The 24,755-nt window shown below is 51.3% G+C and overlaps 7 protein-coding genes across 7 annotated transcripts; 3 read left to right on the forward strand and 4 right to left on the reverse strand.

Annotated features, from left to right (window-relative positions):
* Positions 1-5,123: 5,123 nt before the first annotated feature.
* On the reverse strand, positions 5,124-7,248 carry EV422DRAFT_209710 (uncharacterized protein). Its single transcript, XM_053065366.1, has 2 exons — positions 5,502-7,248; positions 5,124-5,433 (listed from the first exon to the last, which is right to left on the reverse strand). Exons 1-2 carry the CDS (start codon positions 7,085-7,087, stop codon positions 5,331-5,333), a joined length of 1,689 nt encoding a protein of 562 aa, XP_052922595.1. The 5' UTR covers positions 7,088-7,248; the 3' UTR covers positions 5,124-5,330.
* Positions 7,249-7,537: 289 nt separating this feature from the next.
* Positions 7,538-8,689, reverse strand: EV422DRAFT_570371 (uncharacterized protein; the record flags this gene model as incomplete). The annotated part of the gene is made up of 3 exons (XM_053072871.1): positions 7,538-8,025; positions 8,107-8,304; positions 8,395-8,689. The coding sequence occupies 3 exons, from the start codon at positions 8,687-8,689 to the stop codon at positions 7,538-7,540; spliced, it is 981 nt and encodes a 326-aa protein (XP_052922596.1).
* Positions 8,690-10,327: 1,638 nt separating this feature from the next.
* On the reverse strand, positions 10,328-12,242 carry EV422DRAFT_209732 (uncharacterized protein). Its single transcript, XM_053065367.1, has 4 exons — positions 11,727-12,242; positions 11,016-11,580; positions 10,728-10,941; positions 10,328-10,649 (listed from the first exon to the last, which is right to left on the reverse strand). The coding sequence occupies exons 1-4, from the start codon at positions 12,115-12,117 to the stop codon at positions 10,512-10,514; spliced, it is 1,308 nt and encodes a 435-aa protein (XP_052922597.1). The 5' UTR covers positions 12,118-12,242; the 3' UTR covers positions 10,328-10,511.
* A 488-nt stretch (positions 12,243-12,730) lies between these two features.
* EV422DRAFT_570373 (glycosyltransferase WbsX-domain-containing protein) lies at positions 12,731-15,410 on the forward strand (the record flags this gene model as incomplete). Its single annotated transcript, XM_053072872.1, has 8 exons — positions 12,731-12,953; positions 13,023-13,222; positions 13,307-13,396; positions 13,460-13,530; positions 13,595-13,712; positions 13,783-14,039; positions 14,098-14,911; positions 14,988-15,410. 8 exons carry the CDS (start codon positions 12,731-12,733, stop codon positions 15,408-15,410), a joined length of 2,196 nt encoding a protein of 731 aa, XP_052922598.1.
* A 1,804-nt stretch (positions 15,411-17,214) lies between these two features.
* EV422DRAFT_209860 (uncharacterized protein) lies at positions 17,215-19,304 on the forward strand. The gene is made up of 4 exons (XM_053065368.1): positions 17,215-17,655; positions 17,733-18,295; positions 18,356-18,761; positions 18,846-19,304. Exons 1-4 carry the CDS (start codon positions 17,327-17,329, stop codon positions 18,871-18,873), a joined length of 1,326 nt encoding a protein of 441 aa, XP_052922599.1. The 5' UTR covers positions 17,215-17,326; the 3' UTR covers positions 18,874-19,304.
* Positions 19,305-20,419: 1,115 nt separating this feature from the next.
* On the forward strand, positions 20,420-22,633 carry EV422DRAFT_540339 (methyltransferase domain-containing protein). Its single transcript, XM_053071132.1, has 8 exons — positions 20,420-20,945; positions 21,017-21,172; positions 21,248-21,292; positions 21,353-21,458; positions 21,540-21,712; positions 21,769-22,003; positions 22,028-22,032; positions 22,168-22,633. The coding sequence occupies exons 1-8, from the start codon at positions 20,632-20,634 to the stop codon at positions 22,223-22,225; spliced, it is 1,092 nt and encodes a 363-aa protein (XP_052922600.1). The 5' UTR covers positions 20,420-20,631; the 3' UTR covers positions 22,226-22,633.
* Positions 22,634-22,649: 16 nt separating this feature from the next.
* On the reverse strand, positions 22,650-24,297 carry EV422DRAFT_540342 (uncharacterized protein). Its single transcript, XM_053071133.1, has 3 exons — positions 23,730-24,297; positions 23,124-23,620; positions 22,650-23,041 (listed from the first exon to the last, which is right to left on the reverse strand). The coding sequence occupies exons 1-3, from the start codon at positions 24,101-24,103 to the stop codon at positions 22,932-22,934; spliced, it is 981 nt and encodes a 326-aa protein (XP_052922601.1). The 5' UTR covers positions 24,104-24,297; the 3' UTR covers positions 22,650-22,931.
* Positions 24,298-24,755: the final 458 nt, after the last annotated feature.

The raw sequence follows: 24,755 nt of genomic DNA on the forward strand, positions 1-24,755 counted from the left end.
CCCTAACCCTAACCCTAACCCTAACCCTAACCCTAACCCTAGCCCTAAACCTAACCCTAACCCTAAGCCGGGACGGTGAAAGACTCGAGAAAGTTGTGGTGAGACGTAACGAACTCTTCGATCTTTTTGGCAGCTTTGGCATCATCATATTCGACGAGCTTGCTCTTGTAAGCTTCCATAAGAAGTCTGAAATGTTCGGCTCATTGGGTGTCTTGCGTAACAGCACGCTCCCAAGTAGCGAAAGCATCTGCAACAGCCGCAACGATAGCTTGAGTTTGTTGGTCCATTCTTGCTTGTGAACGAGTGTAAGGGCGACGCCCAGTAGAGGGGCCACGTTGACAAGGAATGTCTTGGTGATGTTAGCGGTAGGTGGTGCTACCATGTAACGTCAGAGGAAATGTAGACGATATTGGGCCCTTCTGAGAGGGCTGAGAGCAGTGTATTGTAGTGAAGAAAAAAGTAAGAAGCTCTTTGCAGCGGCCGCTCGACTGACAGCCTTATATATGGGCTGCCAGTGGGGCTTGCGTGGCTTCAGTGAGGCTTGGCGCCTTATGTAATGTATCACCGAGAGCTCTGGTGGCCAGCCCGGGTCTCGGATCAAGTAGAAGTAGATGAGATATCCCCAACAGAAGCCCTCTAGAACGCCTTCAACGCGCGTACCGAAGACACGCCTCAATCCGTCACTATGACCTGGCGACAAGCGATGGCCTCCCCTCAATCAGCTGACTTCAAGCTCGCAGCTGATAAAGAGTTCCAAGCCCTAGTTGATAACGGGACTTGGGAGCTCGTACCCCATCCGCGAAATCAGCGCGTACTTGGTAGTACTTGGGTACTTTGTCAAATCTTCAATCCGGACGGTACTTTCAAGAAATTCAAGGGCCGCGGTGTAGTTCAAGGTTTTCGTCAATCCAAGGGTATTGATTATAACGACACCTACGCTCCAACCCTACCCATGTCAGTTCTTCGCCTTTTCCTCACCATTGCCGTCTCTCTTGGTATGGAAATCCATCAACTCGACGTCCCCACCGCGTTCTTACGCAGCAATATCAACGGACACGTCTATGTTGAACAATTTCAAGGCTACAATGATCCGCAGAAACCACGCGCAGACTGGGTATACCTCCTACGCAAGGCTCTATACGGTCTCAAGCAATCTCCGCTTCTCCGGTACCGTACCCTTCGCGAAACCCTCAGTTCTCTCGGCTTTACCCCGTTCAAGAACTGCCCTTGCGTCTTCTATCGCTACGCAACAACGACGCGCACTCTGGAGGCTCTCCAGATGCCCCTTATCTATGTGGACGATTTCATCGCCTGCTGCTTTCCCGTACACGTCAAGCAAGTGAAAGGTGAACTATGTTCTCATTTCAACTGTACGGATCTTCGGTCCCATCAAGAACTGCCTAGGTCTAGGTCTTCGATTACCAGCTCTCGCCGTCAGGGAACCAACTCAAAATCAGCAATGTTACCTATATCGACGGTTTACTTGAACGATTTGGACAACAAAACGCTACCCCGGTCTTTACGCCATGCGCCGGCTCTGCGCGTACCCGACCAGCTTCCGCAAGCCCCCCTTTTCATAGCAAGCTTCTCCACCAGGAAGCAGTGGGGGCCCTCACGTGGGCATCCATTACCTGGCGCTGGGATATTTCAACTGCTGTCGGCTTCGTCGCACGTCAAGTCTCAGCTCCTACCCAGGCCGACTGGAATGATGTACTTCGCATCATGCGCTACCTGAAAGGTACCCGCACCTTTGAGCTTACCTACAAGTCCAGTCATTCCGATCAAGCTGGACTCCGCGTCTATACAGACGCATCCTACGCAGACGATGTCAACGACCGCAAATCTACCGCGGGCATTGCCAGCTTCTTCAACAGCCAGCTTATCTACTGGAAAAGCACCAAGCAGGAAGTGCGTAGCTCTCAGCTCCACGGAAGCTGAGTATATCGCCGCATCCCTCGGTTACAAAGAGGTCTTCTGGCTCCGCTCGATCATCGCGGAGGTCTTCGGCGACGAATACGGCAACATCAAGGACCCCACGCCACTCCACATCGACAATCAGAGCGCCCGCGAGATTGCCAACTCCACGGCTATTACTCAACGCTCCAAACACATCGACGTACGCTACCACAAGCTACGCGACGGCGTGGCAAAGAAAGACGTTGTACTCCTCAACACCGCGACGCAGGAACAACTGGCTGATTACTTCACAAAGTCTTTTCCTCCCAAGACACATACGAAATTTATTCAAGCAATTCAAGAAGGACGCGCTGACAGCAATAGACAGCCGGCGACGACTACGTCCGAATGAGACATACAGAACACCCATACCGGGACGGCTTCTGGGCACTACATACAAATCCGGCACCTTAACCCGCCACCGTGATAGCCGCCGCTGCCCCGGCACCGGGGGCTCGACCGGCTCCGGCTCCGCCTCCACCAGGCGGAACCCCTGGACCACCTCCCCCGCCGTTTCCGTCACCGTCTCCATCCTCACTCAAAGACGAATCATCCATGTGCTTTTGCAAGTACTGGAGTCGCTTCATCATCTTGTCTCGCTCCCGTCTCTCGACTGCATCACTGTGGCGCTTCGCGTCTATCATCTTTTCTTTTGATATGCCGCCTTTTGCCTTATATCGCGACTCCGAGACTGCCTTACATCCAAGGTAGTCTGCCTCCTCCATCAATGCCTTGAACAACCCCTTCTTTCGCTTCGATCGATCCAGTTCCGCCCTTGTAAACGCCAGGTGCTTCGCGAGGTTCTCATGGTTATCCTTGCGGTACCTCAACGTCGATACCTTCGTCGCCAATCGAAGAGCTCCTCTAACTCGGGCTTTCGACATCGAAGAGTTGCTTGCGGACGCTGCGGACGATGCGCGCGTAGAGCGCGTAGTCGGACATGAGGGTCCCGGAGGAGGTGCAGCTGGAGGGGCTGCGGGCGCTCCCGTCTTACGGGCCGTTTGCTTCTTCTTGCCGTCGCCGCTCTTCTTGCCACTCCCGCCATTCTTGCCTCCGTTCGCCATTGTTTCGCGTATCGTGTGGTAGTCTGGGATACGGTAGTTGAGTATGGGGAACGTTGGTCTTACCTCTCTGGGGCGACTGACATCTGTCTCTTGTTTTATACCCGCGGCGTTTCCCCCCTTCTTTCATTTTACTCTTTCATTTCTTTCATTTTTAGTCATAGCTATTCATCCCCCCGACCGCCCGCTTTTCGCGTACGGCTGCACCATTGTACTCATTGTTTGTTTTATCTTTCACTTAGATAGACTTGTGAGTTTGAGTGGGGATGTTGGAGGTATCATCCTCCCAAGTCCCCGGTTAGGGTTCCCATAGTTTATTTCCTCACGTGACTTCCCTCCCGCTTGAGCCACGCTTCCGCGTATGGGACTTCACTCTTTTCTTCCCTTTCGGACCTCGCGTCCTCTTTCTACTTCAGACAACACTGTATAACTTCTTATACAATATAGGGCTTCGTCTCCCCATTACGTGGAGTTCGCTCATTATCTGTTTCCTCTGCCGACTACTGCTAAGTAACCCATACCCGGAGATCGATTGAAGATATTTCGAACTCGAACCCAGACACAATCGATAGTCGACGACCATATCGAAGATGATGGAGACAGAGAGGAAGAAGACAATGTTACAGACGATGATTGATGAGGACATCAATGTTTGACAAAAGGCAAGACGTAGTAGTGCGCTTTGAACTGCGCATGAAATCTATAATATCCCAACGCCAATTATACGCCCAGAATCCTTGATGAACAAATAAAATCACCTTTATACGACAACGTCAAATACAGTCAAAACTTTCGACAATAAATTGACAAACTCGCGTTTAAGACACTCCGACGATAACCAAATACACCTGCCTTTACCAAAACCTTGCTTCACAACGACCTTTTGTCCTTGGATACGACTGACATGCGAAAAATGTAGGCGTAGGAGAGGATTTCACACATGAAAGCGCCCCCGACCCGACTCTCAACCAACCAGAAGCTCCCACAACGCCCGAAACGCTGAAGAAATCAACTGCGAAACGAGAAAACCAATTTCCGGTGGCCGTGTACGCCAAACGTTGAAGAAAACCCCGAGAAAAGATTAGCGACAAGACTGTATCTGTGCCAAAATTGCGAATGGAAAAAAGGAAAAACGACGTAGACCCCCGCAGGAAAAGAGAAAAAGACCTCGACGTAGCTAAATCCTCTCAAGACAGTTAGTAGAGAGTTTGGACTTCGAAAAAATCCCGTAGCCTAGAAAAATATGTATAAAAACCCGACTGTTTTTGTAACGTCAGAGGAAACGTAGACGATATTGCGCCCTTCCGAGAGGGCTGAGAGGAGTGTATTGTAGTGAAGAAGAAAGTAAGAAGCTTGTCGCAGCGGCCACTCGACTGACAGCTTTATATATGGGCTGCCAGCGGGGCTTGCGTCGCTTCAATGAGGCTTGGCGCCTTATGTAATGTATCACCGAGAGCTCGGGTGGCCAGCCCGGGTCTCGGATCAAGTAGAAGTAAAGAGATATAATATGAAATACAAATGAATATGAGATATCCCCGACAGTTTTTCCCAGACCTTTGTACGATATGCAGAACACACCGACCTACAACAGAGCCAGTTCTATTTTCTCTACTCCCGACAACTTCTTCTAGTTCCTTTCAGACTTTCAAGGCGCGCTCACAGACACCGAGAGCTTAGACAAGACGACCCCGAGTGTCGCGACTTGTACTTTGCTGACGTCGCAGAGGACTTGATAGATCAGGAATCTCGTAAGAATAGCTGAGAGTGTGATTGGATAACTCCGTTGTCTTGTTTTGTAGTCAACCCGCAGATATTTCCGATTTCGTATTTCGTACCTGTACCCATATTTCCCGACCCAGTATAAGAAGAAGGACTCTATTCAAAGCACCTGGATATTAAGGTGGCAAGACGACGCTCTCGCGTGAGCTCTCCTCTTGTGCTATTGAGACCGGCAGCTTATTTTTCTGACACCCGACCGTACCCCCTCGATTCGACAGACCCTCGCTTCTGCAGGCCACCACCACAGCGCCGTCACGAAAGTGTAGTCCCGGGGGACACTGTCAGCCGGGACACTGGTAGTAAACTGCGTGGTTAGGCTAGCAAACAAATGCAATGCGTCGCCGTACACTTGAGTGTAATTCCGGAGCAGCCCGTGTATCGCGCGGCATGTCATTGATAAGCGTCGAAAACTGTTCAGATCAGTAAGATGCTTCAGCACCTCGTGCAGGATCTCCTCAGGCAAGTGAGCAAGGCTTGCTTGTGGCTGGCGTGCCGCAGCATAACCAGGGCATTCAAAATTCTCAGTAAAACGCGTTACGATCGTCCCGTCCCTCCAGGTGCAGCGGTCAATGTGAGCTTTTTTGCCCTCCTCACTGGCGACGTAGCAATCAGTGTGGACCACATACTTCCAGCAGTGCTTGCACCTGGATGGGCGTAAGTGACAGGTATACATCCAGGGGCAGTGTGATTGAGGAGGGGCTTCACCTGATAAACGGGCAATTCCAAGGGAAACCGACTTCTATCGCGCTCCGGTGATTCCGGAGCTTTCTGCGCTGGTGGCTATCAGGGGGCCGATCATCGGTGAGACACATCGCGCAGTGAAATGGATGAGACATCTCCAGCTGGACGCAAGCCAGTGTCTTGCCCTCGCTGCATTCACCGTCGAACCACACGGACGAAAGCAGTCCTTTGGGAAGACTTGTATGTGAATCATCTACGTCCTGAATCCGTTGAGCGCGCTCCACGGCCCAAAGAATGCCAACAGCAAAGACAAAAAACTGGTTGTCCAAAAGTGTGCTTCCCCATGTGTGTCGCCTCCCGATGTTGTCGACAAATATGAGCTGTTTGTTATTGTTGAATATGAGCTTTTCGTTTGCAATCCAGCGGCAATCGCTCATGCAAGGCTGAAAGTAGGTGACCTTTCGCCTAAAAACTACTGAGGTATTTTCCGCTTGGATAGAACCGGGAGGGTCTAAAGGGCGACAGAGGGATCGCCGAGACGTGGAACGACCGGAACGACCCGAAGTTGGCGTCGGATCTGACGAAGGCACCGGTATCAATTCTGGATCCAGTTCCAAGCGAACCTCATCCTTGTACCGAAAATCCCCAAGCGCAGGGCCTCGAATGGTGAACCAGGCGGTCCGGAGCAGTTCGTCTGACATTCTGAACTTTTCATCTCCAAGCGTAAATGCTGCGTTCCAGATGGACGCGGCCCTACGCAGGCCGACGGGTGCGATCCAAGAAAGGCAGACGTTACGCAGCTCGGCAAAAACGCTGAGCGCAACGTCCGCGATGTCTTTAGTCTGTGGTGCATCCAGAAAGGCGAGCTCTTCAACCCACTGCCACACAGGCGGCGGGAGCTTGTGACGTTCTTCATGCGCAGGCTGCCAGCTCCGCTGCTTGGAACACAGGTAGATTATGGACAGCCAGGTGAATGCGGGCAGTTCAGTGGGCGTGAGTGGCTGACGAAAGTCGAGATGCAATTCGCTGTCGCTGACGTTGGCCAGCGCCAAAACGGAAGCGTGTGTCTCGAGTAGGAGGCGAAGCTGAGCTGGGGAGCTGACAACGACGCCGGCGGTGACCGAAGAGCCGCCGTCGTTAGACATTTGTTTGCGTTCGTTCAAGCTAATAAATGGCAGATGTGCGCTACTGGCTTCGAGTTCGGACGACGCCTCGGCCTGAGTACGTACTGGATGTACGCGTCCGTCACAGTGCCAGCTCGGGCGTTGATTTGGGACACGCTGAAGAGTACTGAGAGGGACCGTTGTAGACAGCATCCCGCCGCAGCAACTGCCTGCCGAAGCCTCCGTTGACTGGATGCCAGGGATGGAACTGTTTATCGCACCCCCGCCTGAAGTGGGAGCTCCTAGACCCGGAGGCTGCGGCGATCGCGAACGCGCTGCAATTCGACCAAATGACTGTCGTCGACGGTCTGGTTTTGGCGAACGCCGCGAGATACATTGGCATTGGTCAGTCGTCGTTTTCCAAGAAGGTTTGATTGCACGCGAGAGGGAATTGTCAGGTGGAAACGGTGTGGACACTTGTGGATGAAAAGACGTGGAACAATCCATCCAAGCCTGGGGGAACTGATTCTCTTCCGTTTATGCATTTCGTGACCTCGTTACGATCCATTCCCCTCCAGCTGATGGCCTTCCCGAAATCAATCCTCAAGATGTCCGACCGCTAGCCGTTTCCGGATTGGTAAATCAAGTACGAAGAATGCGGACCCAGAGGCGACGCTTATATATTTTTGACCTTTTCGAAGTACCTTTTTGGTTTCTCACAACCTGCTCAGCGAGTCGCGATGGGTGGAAGTGCTTCAACCGAATGTTCTCCCTCGCCGGAAGGCTCCATTCAAAGGAGGAAGCGCAGTCCTACAAGATACGGAAGCGAGTTCACACCGTGTATGTGCACTGGCAGCTCCAAAGGTTCTTATCCAGTCTTCATCACAACCGAAGTGCGCACAGGGGTTAACCATCACACCTCAAGTACTCAGTCATGGTCATAGCGTCCAGCAAACATTACTGATGCATCAGGAGGATTTGTCGAACCCGTGCGGCGGAGTCGCTCACCGCTGCCATTTTCTCCACAAAAGTCCCGTCTGCCATGGAGAGCCTCTCCATTGCGGTGTCCGCGTCTAACCCTGGATGAACATTGCTCAAGTTCAAGAAGCGAAGATTGCCATCCCGTATCACCGAGAAACGATGAATTGACGAGCCCAAATCGATCCCGTTAGTCTTGAAATTGACGGGAATATGTCGCAAAGTGCCGTCATCGAAGACTCCATTCTCCGGATCATGCTCTGTGTCCGGGGTAGCGTGACCAGACAGGAAGTCGAACCCTATCAAATCCACCTTGTTCCTCATAAGAGGAATGACTAGTTTTCCGAGGCGAGACGAGTAGAGGTTGTCGCCGTTGGTAAAGAGAATGTACTCGCAGGCCGGCAGGGTGGATGATTTGGGATGGGCTTCAGCGTGCACAAGTCTGTCAATAACGGCATCTGTGTACGCTGGCAAATGGAAGAACATTTCACAATGAGCAATAAGCTAGACGGGTGGAGGCGCATCCGGAGCGGCGAGGGTTCACTAACCGTAACCATAGTCCGTCACATTGTCTTTGAGATGCGGATAACGTTGCTCGGCTTCCTGGCGCGGGATATTGACAGATATGATGGAAGTTTTGCCTTTCCCCGACAACTTTGCTAGGCGCTCCGTGTCTGTAATAACATCATCTAATTTCCGCTGCTCTTTTGAGGAAATTGGCTGCGTAACTACCAGGAGTACTGTTGCTGTGAGCGGAGGATTGTCAGGAAGGGCCAGGCTGAGCAAAAAAGCCGGCAGATATGCGAACTGCTTCGAATATGTTCTCGCAACGATACAAAGATGTGGTGAGGGGATATCAGAACGATCCCAATCGCCGAAGGGTGGCGGGGGATTGTGCCGTCTCCAGCGTAATCTTCCAAAGATGACAGACTTGACAGTGAGCAGCGTGATGGAGAGAAGCATGAAGCCGGCGACAAAAGTCTGAAAGTATCGTTTCACTGCGCGACTTCGTGATTGGCCCCATGCCGGCTTACAGCCCCTCCTGTAGTGGATACGTCTTGATAAGAAGAAGCGGGAGTACGGGGCTATATTATCGGGACTAGGAGCCTGCTCTAGGTTGATGTAAACCATGTCGTTGCGATGGCAGCGTTAGAGCGTGTTCTTTCCGGTGGCGGGTAAGGTGGGTTGCTTTACGACTCTATCTATCAACCGGACTCGGACCACTACTAGCAGGACTTGCAGCTGGCGACGCGTCCCGTGATTACGTGATTATGAACACACACGAGAGCGGACGCAACAAGTCTTTCGAGCGAAGGAGTCCGCACCGCACCGGCGCTCACGCACGCCTCCTGAATCCACACAAAAAGCTCTTCGCTAGAATAGTTGCGGGTATTTTCTCTTCGGATTCCTTGCGTTTTCACCTCGTATCCTCATCGAAAATAAATTGACCTCAAAGGGAAGGTCTCCCAATCTGTTCACGTGCTTTAGTATGATTTACCTGCACCGAGCTTTCAAGTAGCACTCCGCTCATGCTCGCATTCGCCTAGCTTTGCCCTTCTTCGGGTTTTTCATGGCATGCCCAATCCTTTGGGATCACCCATGTTTTGCCAGTACCTGGTGTCATTCCCAGACGTGGAATATGATCATATAGTCAATTGACTTCCACACATCGCCAACCCCGAAGGATGTGAAGAATGGAATGGTGCGAGAGAAGCTTCGCCAGCTTGACGGAAGCGCGAGTTATCATGCTGATGTAAGCTCGTCGCGTACCCGCATACCCGGTTCCCAACAGGCAAGGCCAAGATGCGCTGTAAATGTCCATCAACCATCAGGGATCCGACTGACATCCAGATTCCTCCTCGAAAACGGCTGAATACCACATACATTTCACTCAAAGGTGGGAGGCAGCTTTCTCAGAAAAAAAAAAAAGACCTTTGCCCGCATGGGTCTACCACCGGCGCACAGTCAGCCGGCTTCCGCAGGATTCTTCTCGTGAGTCTTGTTTTTGAACACGATGATGTTCCAAATGTCGTCCTGACCCTCGTCCCCTCTGTGTGTTCCCACAGACGATGCACGTGGTGCACCTCGCCTACTCTAGCAAGGCGACTAGCGGTCGTGACGTTCGTCGCGGTGGCCACAACATTCATATCGCTCCTCGCCTTCCTGACCCTGCGTGAATTCCAGTCGCTCTTGCACGCGCCTCCAGGCCGGCTGCTTATGCCTACCAAAAGCGAATAGGGGAGAGAGAGAGCTCCCATTTGAATCGGGGAAAGCAGCCGTAGTTGGATACTCCCCATGCATATAGTCGTCGGGGATTTGAGTGAGTGTGAACAACACACGCTGTTCACACATCCCACGGAGCGGAGTCTGTAACAGCTGTTGGGGTCGCCAGCCTGTACGAGGAGAGCCGAAGTGAGAGAGGAGTGGTTTACGACTTGTATATTCCCAGGAAACCCGTGTACAAAAAAGCCGCATCTATAAGGAAAATGGGCACCTCTCCTATCCGTGAGCGATTCCCGATTGTAGCCCCCTGCTCGTGCTCTCTGTGTTGATTGCCCGCGACACTCGGTGGGTCTTGTATGCATATGCAAGGCGCATACCGGGGCTTGATTTCGCGATTCCTGACAATTGGCTGGCCCCGACCTCCAATCTGTCCTGTCTACTATAGAGATATGGTATATATCGTAACAATATTGAAGTTAAATGAAGCGGCGCAAGAGGGCTGTCCCTGAATAAGACGCCGGAAAGATTGACGTCGTTGATCATGCTTTTCGAAGCTGGCGCCTGGCATAGATGAGTGCCGTTCACCTATTCCTGGTGCGTCTATTCTATATGTTCCTACTCCTAGATACGTCCGCATGTCACCTCCTCCTCCCTGTTCATCTCCGACGTGAGCAGCCCCGCCACCCCATTGTTGCCGTGGATGACGTTGGAGGTATACATTCCCTCATTTTTACGCCGCGGGTTTCTGACACAGAACAAACATGTGCAGATGGATTCGGTCGACGACAACGAGGTTCAAGCCGGCCCATTTGCAGACTTGCTCGAGGAGTTCGTAGCTGAAGACGTGCTGATGTATGCCGCGAACATCCTGGATAGGAACGGTAATGAGTGGGTGCGTCAGTGTCTCGCGGCACAACCTCGAGTACCCTCGCGGAAGTATCCTTACCTCATTCCTCAAACTCCTAGACCTAAAATGCGCCAACGTGCCTGCAGGCGCATCCATTGAGAGATCATGCAGCATCATGATTTCATCAAAGTGCTCGCTTGGCTCGTGCTCCTGTGTTCCGCGCTCGTAGTGGGAGAGCAGGTCCGACATGGGCGTGTAGTCTCGGTATTGATCGAAGCAGAGTTTCTTGTACGGGAGCACTAAGAAGAGATGGCTGTAGGAGTGGGAGGGACAAATGTCGTGTTAGGAGGCGGAAGTCTGGTGAGGAGGGCGGGAATGACAACGTACCCGCCCGGTTTCAAGACGGAAACCATTTGAGTGACAGCGCGAAGCGGGTTGGCGATATGTTCCAGCATGTGGCAAGCGGCTACAAAGTCATAAGGTTTTCCAATCGCACGGAGCTTCGACATATCGGTGACATCGACGACATGCTGGACGCCCATCTCCTTATTGGGATGCCACTGGAAGGTCTTCTGGCCGTCCTTCAGCTCATTCTCCCACAGCGTTGTTGCAGCAAAGTTGGAATTGTCAAGCGACGAAATGACGCTATAGATAGGAAGTACGTTGCGGAACGGGTCTGATGATCCACCGATCTCTAATCCGTTTTTGCCGCGGAGGGTGTTGAGGACGGTATGGAGCCCGACATTTTTCTCCGGCATGTCATCGTCGACTAGGTTGGGCGGGATGATCAGGTCGGTTTTGAGGAAGACGAGACCTTCCGCTTTTGTGACGACGTCAACGGACTGGGTCGTGTCGATCCCGCGGTAACTGTAAGTAACGTCGAGGGCCAACGCTTTTGCGTCCCCGAAATGTTCATAAAGATTAACTTGTGTTGAAATTCGCAGTCGACGACCTAAGGGAGGGATGCGAATGAGGAGGGGAAAGTATGATTGGTCAGTCGACCGCCCAGTATGATCACGGATGGTGCATGGAGCGACGTCCTGGTTTCTTTGCCCGCAAAGAACAAAACTCCCACTTCCCTTCCTCCCGCTTACTCACCGATATGCAACTTTTTCACTGCTCTCGTCACATCTAGTTTCGCTTCCCCATCCCTGTACCAAGCCTTGAGAATCACGGGCCTATCATTTGTCAATTTCGAAGGAAACGGGTCCGCACTCCCAGCGCCAGCACTTGAAGGAGGAACTACCAACGTCCCATGGGAAACAGTCTTCTCGGACACGACACCGGGACCATGGTGTGATGGTGGAATAGCGGCAGCGGCGGCAGCGTTGTTATTACTGTTTGAGAGACGAATAGAATTCGGGGCGGTTGTTGTTGTTGTTGTAGCGAGAAAGAGGGAGCGCAGAAGGACGCCGATGACGAACAGCAAGAGGATTGCCCTAGCGGGACGGGTAGCGAGGAAAGAGCCGCAGCGGGTGGCAGGGTTCATGGTGGTCGGATATCCTTAGGAGAGGGTGGATATATCGTTATGGGAGGGGTTTAGACGATGGCAGTCCGTGAATATATACTTTTTCCCAGAGGGAAGAGAAAGGGAAAGCCGCACTCGACCGGAAGCCTCACTTCACCCCAATAACCATGTGGTGCGTGTCCTTATTCCACTACCTACATCTGTATCAATACACGCGCGACTCTAATAATAAACAACGGCAGATCATTAAAGGATCAATAAATACATCGCGTTTCAAACGTATGCGGCCACATACGGATCGCAGGACTCTTCGCAGAGAGGGGATCTGCCGCGTAAGCTGAGGGGGAAGACGCGCAAGGGGTGAACATTGAAATGGACTCGAAAACACTCGATTCGAATGGACGACCAAGCAACAGACCTGTATGGACACTCTAATTTAAAAGGCTCCGTTCATCCGTCCGTTTGGCGGTTTGCCTCTCTTGTCTTTGTCGTTTTGGGACCTGCATGCGCCTGCTCGTTACCGTCTGGTCAGCCGCTACGTTGGACTGTTGAGATCCGCAACTTCGAAAATCCTCACACCATCGTAGCCATGTACATCCGTCGCCGACTTCGTCCGGCATATTGTACCATACTTATGCTCCTCGGAGGAGCTATTGTAATTTATGAAAGCACATCGGCGGCTTTATCTTTCATATCTCGTCATCGACCCGTCCATAAGTACGAGTCCCACATCGGTGTCCCCCTACCATCTAACCACGTTTACAACCATACTGCCAAAGTCTCCGCCAATGCTGGTGCACTGGCGGCTGCCGAGTGGCAATCGGGTGCACTACGGGAATTGCAAGAAGCGACTTCAGGTATAGCCGTGTGGCTTGCAAGTTCGCTTTCCTCCCCTGCTCACCCCCAGTGCTTTCGTACAAATCCAGTGTCAGCAAGGAATATCAAAGTTCTTGGGTTTGTCTTTCCGCAGTTCCATCCAATACCAGAAAATAATGCTTTTTGGGGCCCCAACTTCACGGAATGGGTTAACGTCAGAAAAGCCAGCAAGAACAAGTTTGGCATGGAGGTCCCGCAACCGGAATGGGGCTACTACAATCTTCTGGACTTTGATGTTCGCAAGCGTATGGTAGGTATTGGCAGTTCCCTGCGCCTCCTGATGGGGTATGCTGCGCTTCGTCGCTAGGGCTCAAACGGTTGCATGCATGAGTAGGGTGACTTCTTGAGGGATAAAGGAATGTACGGCATCGTAATCCACCACTACTGGTTCGAGCAGCGGCCGATCATGGATCGATTTGGGAAGGTAGGTTGGGAACTGCACGGAAGAGTCCGTTCAAATCCGGAGCTAACCACTCTCACTTCTTAGCAAATCCTTGTGGACGGTGAGCCCAATATGCCATTCTTCTTCAACTGGGCTAACGAGCCTTGGACAAAAAGGTATACATTGTGCTCCAGAGCTCATAAACGGATGCGTGTGATTGACATCCCACTTCTCTCGCAGGTGGGACGGATTGGACAGAAGCGAAGTGCTGTTGCCGCAAAGCTACGGAGATGAGGTTACCTGGAAAGTGCACTTTGACTACCTGATGCCCTATTTTCTCCACCCGAAGTATATAAAGGTAAGGCCCCTTTGGCGCTGCTTTTTCTTCGTCCGCCGCCCCTTCATAATCTACCTCAATATCCCTTCAGGTCGGGGGCCGGCCAGTGTTTGCCATTTACAAAGCATCTCATATGCGGCATACCCTGGGCCCCATGATGGCTAAATTTAGACAGTGGGCGGTGGAGGCGGGCTTTCCTCCCGGCGGAATAGAAGTCATGCAGGCCAACTGGCAGGACGACCCTGTAGATCCGAACGTAGATGCCGTATATGATTTTCAGCCTCACGCTGGCGGTTGGGACGCTGGTAACAAGGCGCTCCCCGCAAAAAGACATCCAATCCATCACAGGTACTACTGGTTACGTATCTGTTTTCGAGGGATGAGCTCAGCAACAACTCCATTTTAGGGGCGCCATGGTATCCTGGGACAATACACCCCGACATCTCACCGACGGTGCGGCTAACATGTATCTGGGCTCACATCCATCGCGGTGGTACTACGAATTGGTGGACTTGATACAATCGATCGTTGCCGACCCTAACCCAATGGCATCCGAGAACTTTCTTTTCATCAATGCCGTGAACGAATGGGGTGAAGGCAACGTGCTCGAGCCGACCGTACAACAAGGTGACGCATACGCCCAATCCCTCAAGAGGGCGCTCCAATTTGCGCGCGAAACCGGGGGATTAGTGACAGCACGGGATTCCGAGGCATGGCTGCCCGCAGTTCCCCAGCGACCAGAGACCTGTATCCTTGTGCGAACGTACAGGGGTCACGAGGACGACCAGGTCTTTACCTTGCGCGGTCTGATAACGTCCCTTCGCCGGTTAACCAATCCTAACTGGGTGGCGGTAATCTTCCCCACCGATATGTCTGACACCTCGTACTGGGATCGCTTGAGGGAGGACTTTGATGACGAACGCCTGACGTTCTACCACCCACCAGACAAAGTGCGCCGAGTCTACTCCACGAAAGACGCAGGATACCATGCGACTGACTACGTCCTGAAGAATCTGGAGAGGGCTTGCCCGCGGTGTGCCAGCGCTAAATGGCTGCTGGTCACAAATGGAGACAATATTTATCGCCCGGACACGCTTTCGTACTTCGACCACCAACATGACTTCATCGGGCTGAACTTTTTCTCGCGCTGGGTCGTCCACAACAACGACCAGAAACATAAAGTCCTCTGGAGCGATAGGTGCGAACGATTTCAGCAGGAGGTGAGTTTCTGTACTTTCTTTGAGGTCCATTTTGCCTTGATGAAGGAACTAAAGACATAGGAACGGGCACTGCAAGGATCACTGCTTTCGCCCATCTCCGGCTGTAGGAAAGATTGACTTGGGCGCCATGATACTGAATCTCACCAAGTTTCGTAAAACTGGTTATACGTGGTCGTCGTTTACGGGAAAGCATCCGCTCGCACAGGATGGGAAGATGGCCGAAAAGCTTATTTCGAACGGTTTCCGCTTCGCAAACGTCCCCGAACATGTGAAGGGCTGCCAGCTGCTGCATAATCCCAGCTATGCCGCCTGCCGGGGAATGGGGCACGTATGGTTCGATTCCCCTAAGTTTTCTGAGGCAACCTGCTTGAAAGGCTCCGACGTTCACGCTCTGTTCGATAAGCGGGGCGAAGGAGCGCTGGACGCCGACTACCTGCTCGCGAATGGACACTGCATTCGATATAGCAAAAAGAGGTACCAAGAGCTCACATTACCGTGAGGCCAACAGCGCTCCAGCGTCTGAGCCAAGACATGTACATAGAAGACCTTTGTCGAGGTGGTTTAGATCTGTCTGTTCGATACTAATGTCGTTTGCGCCACCAACGCTTTGACTGCCGTCTTACGAACCCCATCTGGGGGATATCTCTGAAGAAATCACTGGTTCACATGGGCATTCCACAGTAGACCTCTCTGGTCTCCGGAAGAGGATCAGAATATGCCTGGCTCCTCTTGCTCGGCAGGTGGTACGTATAGTAGGAGAACGAACACCTAGCCAGTAGGCCCTGCGATGTGTGTAGTCCGTGCGCATTCCGCCCCTTGGAGTGTGTCTCCGAGATGTTCGCACTGTTTCGAAACCCCAATGATACCAGCTTGATACGCAAGTGCGACATAGATTTGCTTGGCCATCATTGCGCTCCTCACAGTAAACGGTCCCTCTGCCTCCACTATTCTATTCCTCTTCGGTAGGTATACGCTGCCGACCTGTTGATAATTGCGAAGCCCAGTAAAATCTTCGTGAACGTGAGGAAAGACATCAAGAATGTGACAACCGCGACGAAAGTTACAGCCGCCAGCCTTGTGCGTGTAGTACTGGAGACGATGTATTGCATGCATCGCCCGTGGGAAGAGATACAAGGTTAGGACGATGGAACATAGAGATGTCAAGACAAGGCTCACAAGAAGAAGCCTGTCGATTGACGACTGTTGGCTGATGGTATGCCCATGCTGGCGAAGTTTGGCCTATGATATTTGCGGCTTACTGAAGTATAATATCGAGGGTTCAGGAGGAACTTGGAATCCATATCAACATTGACGACAGCGGGCGGTTGTGAGGTCCTCACAGCCGGCCGGTGACTTCTGCGGGCCACAAGGATTTATTGACCGCGTCCGGATTGTCATTGTCATTGGAGTCGGAGTTATCTGGCTCGCCGGGTCCGTAACGGAAGCATCAGCTAACCCGTGTGCATGTGTGACATGAGAAGGAATACGAGTGCCAGCAGGGCTCCGTCCTCCCGGTATACAGGGAACGCGACGCGCTTACGTCAGCATCGGGGCGCGCAATCACCCAGTTAGGGACTTATGATGGCCCCGATAGATACCAGTAAACGTGTCCCCAGCTCTGGAACCCCGTCGCTCAGCTAGGAAACGAGAGTTTGCGTCCGATATCAGTGTAGAAGGATCGACCCCCTAATCATTGGCCCCCGTCCGACGGGGATTGGCGCTGCCAAACATGCAAAGCAACTTAGCTCAAAGTCCTGACTGATTGTGGACAGTTTTCCGGGAGTGGGAGAGTTTGCGTTGACCGATGTTACCGACGAACGACTTCCCTCCGATGTTGGTGGCCATGTGTACGTTGGGAACGGCAATCTCCACCTATGGGCTCTCAGATTTCTGTCTCTTGTCTTCATGTCCTCTCCCTCTCTGCCATGTTATCGCGTACAAGTACTATAGGAGTAGCCAGCTGAGAGGAGTACCTCCCATAAACCCTCGTGTAATCCTGTTCCTGTTATTTTTTCGTATTCCAGGTTCTCCTTTGCTCCCTCTCTGTGGTACCCACAGTCCCCACCATCTGCTGACGTTACCTCTGTGTCTCATGATTACCTACGCTGTATCGCGGATTCCACGCGTTCCACAATGGTACAATTTCACGTACTGTATGTTTAATCTGGATCACTTATGGGTTCGGGAGTGATTCTTTGAAGAACGTATACGGGCCAAACGGACCACATCAGGCACCAGTCAACGCACGAGCGACGCGTTACTAGACGACGACCCGTTAGTCGCTGAGCTGCGAATTACTTTTTCTCCGAATTCACGTTTGCCCATTTTCGGGTCGGTCACTTCCGAGAAGCCTTCCCACCCAGCCGTTGTAGACGGCAAAAGCATAGGTTGCGGAGCCAGCGACGGAATCTAGCGATGAGGGCTGTAACAGACTTTTCCACGGCGTTCGCTTGGGTTACCACGGTGATCACCAGTTCGGCGGCGGCGCTGTTAATTCGCCTTTCTCGGAAAAGAGCGGGCGGTTCATATCAAGATTCCACCGCTATCATGTTATCGGAGAGCCTCAAGCTATTGGTGTACGTCATTGGGATACGTTTTCAAAGGTCAACAAATCAAGCTACAGTTCCTGAGCAGGGCACTGTAGGTATGCGAGCGATCGTAAGTTGTCAAGGAGGTCCCAAGGTGCTATTAGCTGCGGGGCTACTTTTCAGTCACAACTATTTGAAATTCATTGCCTCCTCATGGTAAGAAGCATACCGTCCTTAACGCTGGCGTATTGTTAGGGCGGGCAATGCCTAACCCCACCCTTTCTTCCACTTAGCCTGGGCGTTGCGCAAGTTTTATCCCTTAACCAGATGTCGATTTGCACCGCTGCGGTCTTCGCAACTTTCCTCCTAGGCCATGCCGTGGCCATTCGGGAGCGCTTTGCCTTAGCCGTTCTGGTTGTGGGAGCTATCATAGTACAGCTTCCTAAGAACCTGAACGGCCCTTCCGAGAATTCCTTTGGTCTATGGTCCGGGATTCTTGTTCCGTGGATATCTGGTTTTTTCGAAACCTATATGCAGTCTGCGAAAGTGTCCCGCTCGTCACAGTTAGGGCTAAACCTGGAACTCAGCGTGTACTCCGTCACCCTCTCACTGTTCGCTGTCGCAGTGCAGAGCGGAGCAAAACTGCGGGAAGGCCAAGACTGGATCTGGAGCGGATACTCAGTGTGGACATGGCTGGCAATTGTTGCACATGGGTTGAACGGCCTCACCTTCTCGAATGCCCTTAACAGCCTTAGTAGAACTCATAGGAACTCTGCTGGGGCGTGCGCCATGATTCTGAGCAGTTTCGCTGCAGTACGCATACTTGATGAAGCTTTTACGTTGTACGTGACCTTAGGTGGGTTCGTGAATTCAATAAGACAAACACGCATTTCACCGAGGGCTTACCGCCGTACAGGCCTGTTTTTGATCTTCTTCGCTACCATTCAATGCAACTGCTGGGATAGCTTCAGTAAGATCGGAACCATATCTTACGGCATTGTCCGTAGCGACGGGACCTCCGCTAAACATTTCCGACAACGGAATGTGTCAAGATCGATTTTCCGGCCGATGCTGAGCATGTCCGGCGGGATATTAGTCATATTATTGGTGTGGACTACCAGGTGGACGTTCTTATATTCCGTGACTCCAGCGTTCTTGACTCCAAGCATCCCGTGCACCTTCAATCACACGGGTCCGCTACACGACGAAGATCTGAACTGCTTGATAGAAGTCTTTCCCTTCGCTACCCCGACGAAATTAAGGCCCGTCGTCAACGGCACTCACAAGATCAAAGGCATTTCATGGAATGATGGAACTCCTCCGTAAGTAATTTTGCCGCAACTATAGCTATCGATGCTCTCTTGACACCGCACTCCCGCAGTATTCCAATCTTTATTATGTTCAAGGATCGCGTATCCCAGCTTCTTGAGCTGATTCGCAGCTTACATCGGCACATCCTTACGCCATTCGAGATCGTTATCATGGATCAGAATTCAACGTATCCGCAAGCGGTAAATTTTGTGAGCAGACTCGAAGAATCCGGTGTCACTATCCTGCGAGTGACTGATCCATGGAACACCTTCGACGAGCTCTACTACGTGTTTGTTCGTTTGCTTAACAAATACATGGAAACAAGTAACGCCAGCTACTACATCCTTACCGACCCCGATACCGCCCTTGATAATGCCCCTGGCGATGTGCTGCAAGTCTATCAATCCGTACTGGACGTCAATAACTTGTATAGCGTTGGGGCGGCCATCCGGTGGGACGACTTACCCGACGAGCTTCGCGATGGTCATATGATGTGGGAACAAGTGATGGTTACGTTACCTGCACAGTGCCATGTGTATCGGAGCGCATGCTATTATTACAATACCGCCAAAGTTGATACCACCTTCGCTATGTACAGAAAGGGTCAAACCCTAAAACGACTGGCCGAACCAACGGTACGGATGCTTCCACCATTAGGGGTTAGGCACCTGGATTTTTATCTGTACGATAAGTCCATACAAGTACCGGATGATGTCGAGTTCTACGAAAACGCAGTTGCCGGAAACGGGGTTCACCACTACAGTCACGGGAACGAAATCGACAAGGGAAGCGAGGCGGTGTCGAGCTAAGGACCAAAGTTAATCTACGATGGGACAAACGTCGGTGCTATGGATATCATATCCAGAATTCGATATCTTAGGCATCCGACTGTCCTGTGAAAGACACAAGCAGTGGCTTCTCTCCATCGGAAATCCAAAAGTCACTGGATGGTGGAGATTGGAAAAGACTATACAATAGAACTCTGCTATCGCCCATCCTGTCTCCTATAATAACTTTTGAATCCAAGTGAAGGCATTCCGCACACCTTTAAAGTTGTGCTTCTCTGATAATGGTTCAACCCCCAGCTTGCAATGCTGGAGAGCGGGACATAAGCGGTGGTATTCGGGTTGTGTTCAAGCTCCGAGTCTTTTACGAATAGCTGAGGTGCGCAAAGTGCCCAAACTCGGCGGAACGCACTCTTTTGATGAGCTGGTATGTCTGGCAAGGGCAGATAATACGGTGTGGGACTCCCAAGTCCACCGGGACTAATATGTACGGAGCAGAAGTCGATTCGTGTTGACCCGCCGGTATGCTAAATTGCTTAGCAGGTGACTTAGGGTAGGCTGCTTCAGTGTCGGAAGTCCACATTGTCCGGATTACTGTCCTGGAAAGATCCAATGAGATTGGTGAAGCCCCTTTGCTCCGACAACGGGAATCTACAGTATCTTCTGCCCGATCAAGTCCGACGTGTGCTTCATGTTTATTGCGAAGAAGCTGTATTATCCGCCACCCGCTACTACTCCGCCCCGCTCAACCTGTATCCGTCCCTTCGCCCCCGCCGCCCTCTGTTTCACCTTCCTCACCCTACCTTTAAGGGCAACGTTGCCGTTCAAAAGTTCTCCAATGTCAACGGTCCTACGTCTTCAAATTCACTCCTTTAAATTTAGGATGGTCAACGGAACACCATGTGCACGCATAAACGTCGTTTAAGTGCAGATGCATGCATTTATGTAAGTTTTAAATATTATGAACGCGTTGGAATTGACGCGCATTACGTCAGCCAGCGCCTGAAAGTGATGGGTCGCGCTGCCGACGGGGAGTTGTGAATTCGGCATCCGATCCTCCGCGAGCTTCAAATTCTGCGTAGATATCGTTGTTCCGATGCACCAGCTCAGGAAACACTCATCGTCGTCAAAGGCCCGCCTAGTAATGATGGCCGTCAGATCGTTCACGACACGGAAGTCCACGATCATTGCGGCATTAGTGCTCACAATGACCGGATGTGCACTTGTTTCGGTGCCCTCAAGGGACATGATTTCGTCTACAAGGGAACCAGCTGGCGGCATGATCCCCTTTTGGGCTAGTGCTCCCAGTAGCAAGGCGGATATCGTCGACAGGTATACTCGTTGCCTCACCCGACCTCCTAGTGGTGCTGTCATGTACAATACAGAACGATGCTGGAGTGACATCTCAACGTATGTCCTGGACTTTCCTCAGAAGATAAACATCGACCGGCTCCACAAATGGCTGACTTCCCTTCCTGCAGTGAGATTTATATGGATGTATTGGCCAGAATCGAGGATTCGGCCCCGACCGAGCTTAGTCGTTTTCAGATTGCCGAAAACCAATTATATTTGCCAAACTGGCAACCATTTGATTTATTCAAGCCTACATACGAGTGCAACGCCATGGACCTGCTCAGGTACAGTACGCTATATCTCCCATGCTGTTGATTGCACGTTTCTGCAACCTTCTAAAATCTTACATGGCTTTTAAGGATCGGCGAACCTTCGAGGAAGTCGGACAGTGGGAAGTGGCTTTGGTAATTGAAGACAACAGTGTTGACCCTGGCATACGAGCTCTAGCTAATATGACGCTTTAGCTCGGACAAGATTGAATTTGGCAATAAATGTGTGATCTTCTCCGTCGGATCGAACAATCAATTTGATTTCGAAGTCGAGATGCACGGCCATTTTCCCAAATGTGAGGTACGTATGTATGCGCGTTACGGCCGGCATGCCCTTGAGACGCAAAATGCTGAAGGGAGCTTGTTTTGTTGCAACTTGCAGATTCACACGTTCGACTGCACCGGAGATTTCAGCAATCCATCCACAACATTTCACAGAACGTGTGTTGGAAGGGAGGATGTGAAAACCGAGAAAGGGGCCTTCAAGCGCTTGTCAACAATCAAGAAGGAGCTAGGGGTCAACACAGTGTCCTTGCTCAAGATGGACATTGAAAAGTATGTGGTTTTGCGGCAGCAATCACTCTCCCGTTGTGCTGATCCCCGGATATCAGCTTCGAATGGCAGTTCTTCTTAGACATGCTAGACGAACCAGAGGATAGTCGGCCAATGCAAATACTTGTTGAGTTTCATATTCGCATGGAGCTGCATGACCCCACCGGAAAATTGATGCCCTACCCCTGGGATCTCGCGCCCACCCTCTTTGAGGGTTGGAATCGAAACTGGGCCATCCCAATCGCTCGAATGGTGAAAGTATTCCACCAGCTTGGGTATAGGATAGTTTGGCAGGTACCGATATGATGACATGTCCCTGAAAGGTTTCGAATGGCTTCCTATATTCTACGTTTATACTTACCTCTCCCCTTCCCGACTTCGTTTACTTAATCAGGAAAGGTAAGGACGCTCCTTGTTGATATCCCGGAACCTGTTATTGACGTCTTATCCTTATACAGGAACCGGTGGGGAGAATTCGCCACGGAACTTATTCTCGTCCATCAACGAGCCTTATAAGCATTCTGAGCAGATTGCCAATAGGAGGATACCCTTTGACGACAATGTGTGTATCGAAGCCCACAATAGTTTCTATATGTACTTTCTGTGTGCGCGACAATGTACATGAACCGGTTGCGATTCGCTATCCTCACGAGAGGCTAGACTGTTCTCCGCCTGGTGCTGGGAAGAAGAGAGGACGAGATAGAGCTGGATCAATGCATAGATCACTCACAAGACTCAATTCTCTGCCTTAACACATCAGACGTAATGTATTGATATTGTTTCTGGTGTGGACTTCTGCAGGCGGGACAAAGATTTATTGCCGACCTTTTCGTGCGTTCCTCGTTAGTGTCTAGAAATGTCCATTGCCTTATTATGGTTTAGGGCACCAATTGCTACACCAATGCGCTCGCCATTCAACATGACACACGGAAGAGCATCTCCTTTATCAACAGCAGTTTTCTCCGATTGTATTGACGCGTTGCATATATGGTTAAAAGCATCTCCATCATAGGGTCATTGACAAAATGTGGCCATTGATTTGTGGCCGTTAATGTGTACATGTATATCTATGTGTTTGCGTATATGCATTTGTGAACCTCTTTCCAGGACAGTCTTCCTTCGCTGATACTGAAATGGGACAGGGATTGCAGGCTTCCATGACATATAGCTCCTTAGGAGAGCAGGCTGCTCATAATGTCGGCGCTCAGCACCTGATGATGAATCAGGCAGTGCCGCGGAGCGGTGGCCCAGACACATAGTACGGGCAAGAGTTTTTGTGGATGCCGAGCATGTTGTCGTGCCATGTGCTGTAATGATTCAGCGCATTATCATCTTGGTTGACCGGAATGGTGAGAAAACAGATAAGTTCATATGTCGGCCATTGTTCGACGTATTTTTACAGCCATGGTCATACCAATGCCCCGGTTCGCTTTGATGAATATGAGCTCATACGGGTGGAAGCTCATGCCATAGTAGCGATCCCGAAAATTCATGTCGCCGGAGTCACAACGATCCGGGTCACCCGTGGCAGAAGTCATCAGCGCATCCACTTTGTAGCCATTGGTCTCCAAGATGCCGGTCAAGGGAACCTCGCCCATATGAACTGCATCAGTGATTTTGTCCGGGCAAGGCAATGTTGCGGGCCCAACCGCATATCCAACCTCATCGAAGGCCAATACCATACTCTGCACGTGCCGGGAAACTCCATGCATATTGCAATAGACCGTCGTCCCCACCATTTTGACGTCATCTGTGAGGCGATCGAGGAAATGATCGATCCAGCACCCTCTATCGTATAGTGGAAGAAAGGGACCCCGCACCGATGCGTTAATCATTATGTACCGTCGGTAGCGGCGATGTCTTTTAGCCATATACTCTACTCCTTGGCGGAAAGAACCCAAATCGTAACATCTGCAGAGAAGTCGATGAGAGAAAAGGAAATAGGCAATTTTAGCTTCCCATTTTAGGTTAGGCAGCCATGGAATTTGGCATGACACCTAACAGGACCCCAGACACATACTTGTTCTCTTTTCCCCACACGAAGATGTTTGGCAAGTTGGGAAACACCACGCCTTGAGGTGTGGGACTGTTCATAACGAACAGGTAATCGGCATTGCTTTGCAATCCATGACGTAGGAAAAACTCCAAGTTGGCTGTCTGCTGTGGTCTGTTCCGGGCGGCGTCTGCGGCGTTGAAACCATTGATTGTACCCATGCTTGCGCGGAAGGATTCATCTTCCGGAGTCATGCTTCCGTCGTAATAGACGTACACAATTAGAGGTCGAAGCATAGACCTCCGTAGCGTCCTATAGAATATAAAAAAGGCGATGGCGAGCGCAATCATGCTTGCCCCCGCTAGCACTCGGCGAGGGACGAGTCGGCGAGGTTGGAACATGTCGGACGTAGGTTATTGCTATCCAGGCGAAAGCTAAAACGAGCATATGGAAGAAGACAAGCAAATCGTTGAATTCATGTGATATGGGCGAGGGCAGTGCTGCACATATACGTATATAGGTGGCGGAATTTCAGCACGTTGGCAGGAAGCAGGCACAGCCCGGGCTTGCCACTTGATTGCTTTGTCAACAGTCGTAGAACCCAGTACTGCCCGTCAGTGGTGCATCTTCAGAACGCGTCGGTCGGCATGCGTTACATAATCATATTTGCACGCGTATTTGCCACGAAAAGTGCCCCGGCGAGGCTTCCTTGTGCAGGCGGCTTTCCATTTGGAAATATACTGTATATATATACATATATATATCACCGCACCCGCGTCCGATCACTGTGCCGGTCAACTCTTCACCCTGCTCGCAACCTTTACTTCGTCCATCCACAAATCCTGCGCTACACCCCAGAAGCTACGAGATATGCTTGAGGGACCCTCTACAGCCCGGGTGGCGGTGGCCGGAATAGCGTCCGTGATCACTACGATTTTCGAGAAATACGTTCTTTTGATCTTCCCATTTCCACCACTTCTTCTTCTTATGCAGCAGGTGCGTTGTGTGGCGACGTTCGCTTAGAACCCGTTCCAGCGTGTCTCATCTTCCGTA

This window comes from Fimicolochytrium jonesii, assembly GCF_025526975.1.
Source record: "Fimicolochytrium jonesii strain JEL569 chromosome Unknown EV422scaffold_26, whole genome shotgun sequence".
Taxonomy (NCBI): Eukaryota; Fungi; Chytridiomycota; class Chytridiomycetes; order Spizellomycetales; family Powellomycetaceae; genus Fimicolochytrium; species Fimicolochytrium jonesii.

Excerpts from the sequence above, each read along its gene's own strand:
- EV422DRAFT_209710 (XM_053065366.1), bottom strand. The coding sequence starts at position 7,087 with ATGGATTGTTCCACGTCTTTTCATCCACAAGTGTCCACACCGTTTCCA. Across the intron at positions 5,434-5,501 it reads TGGAATTGCCCGTTTATCAG|CACTGCTGGAAGTATGTGGT; the intron begins GTGAAGCCCCTC and ends TCCAGGTGCAAG.
- EV422DRAFT_209860 (XM_053065368.1), top strand. The coding sequence starts at position 17,327 with ATGAGGGCTGTAACAGACTTTTCCACGGCGTTCGCTTGGGTTACCACG. Across the intron at positions 18,296-18,355 it reads TACGTTGTACGTGACCTTAG|GCCTGTTTTTGATCTTCTTC; the intron begins GTGGGTTCGTGA and ends ACCGCCGTACAG. Across the intron at positions 18,762-18,845 it reads TGGAATGATGGAACTCCTCC|GATCGCGTATCCCAGCTTCT; the intron begins GTAAGTAATTTT and ends ATTATGTTCAAG.
- EV422DRAFT_540339 (XM_053071132.1), top strand. The coding sequence starts at position 20,632 with ATGCACCAGCTCAGGAAACACTCATCGTCGTCAAAGGCCCGCCTAGTA. Across the intron at positions 21,173-21,247 it reads AACGCCATGGACCTGCTCAG|GATCGGCGAACCTTCGAGGA; the intron begins GTACAGTACGCT and ends ATGGCTTTTAAG. Across the intron at positions 21,713-21,768 it reads CTCAAGATGGACATTGAAAA|CTTCGAATGGCAGTTCTTCT; the intron begins GTATGTGGTTTT and ends CCCGGATATCAG.
- EV422DRAFT_209732 (XM_053065367.1), bottom strand. The coding sequence starts at position 12,117 with ATGAACCCTGCCACCCGCTGCGGCTCTTTCCTCGCTACCCGTCCCGCT. Across the intron at positions 10,942-11,015 it reads TCCGTCTTGAAACCGGGCGG|CCATCTCTTCTTAGTGCTCC; the intron begins GTACGTTGTCAT and ends CCACTCCTACAG. Across the intron at positions 10,650-10,727 it reads CTAGGAGTTTGAGGAATGAG|GATGTTCGCGGCATACATCA; the intron begins GTAAGGATACTT and ends GTTCCTATCCAG.
- EV422DRAFT_540342 (XM_053071133.1), bottom strand. The coding sequence starts at position 24,103 with ATGTTCCAACCTCGCCGACTCGTCCCTCGCCGAGTGCTAGCGGGGGCA. Across the intron at positions 23,621-23,729 it reads GTGTGGGGAAAAGAGAACAA|ATGTTACGATTTGGGTTCTT; the intron begins GTATGTGTCTGG and ends ACTTCTCTGCAG. Across the intron at positions 23,042-23,123 it reads CAAAGCGAACCGGGGCATTG|ATGATAATGCGCTGAATCAT; the intron begins GTATGACCATGG and ends CGGTCAACCAAG.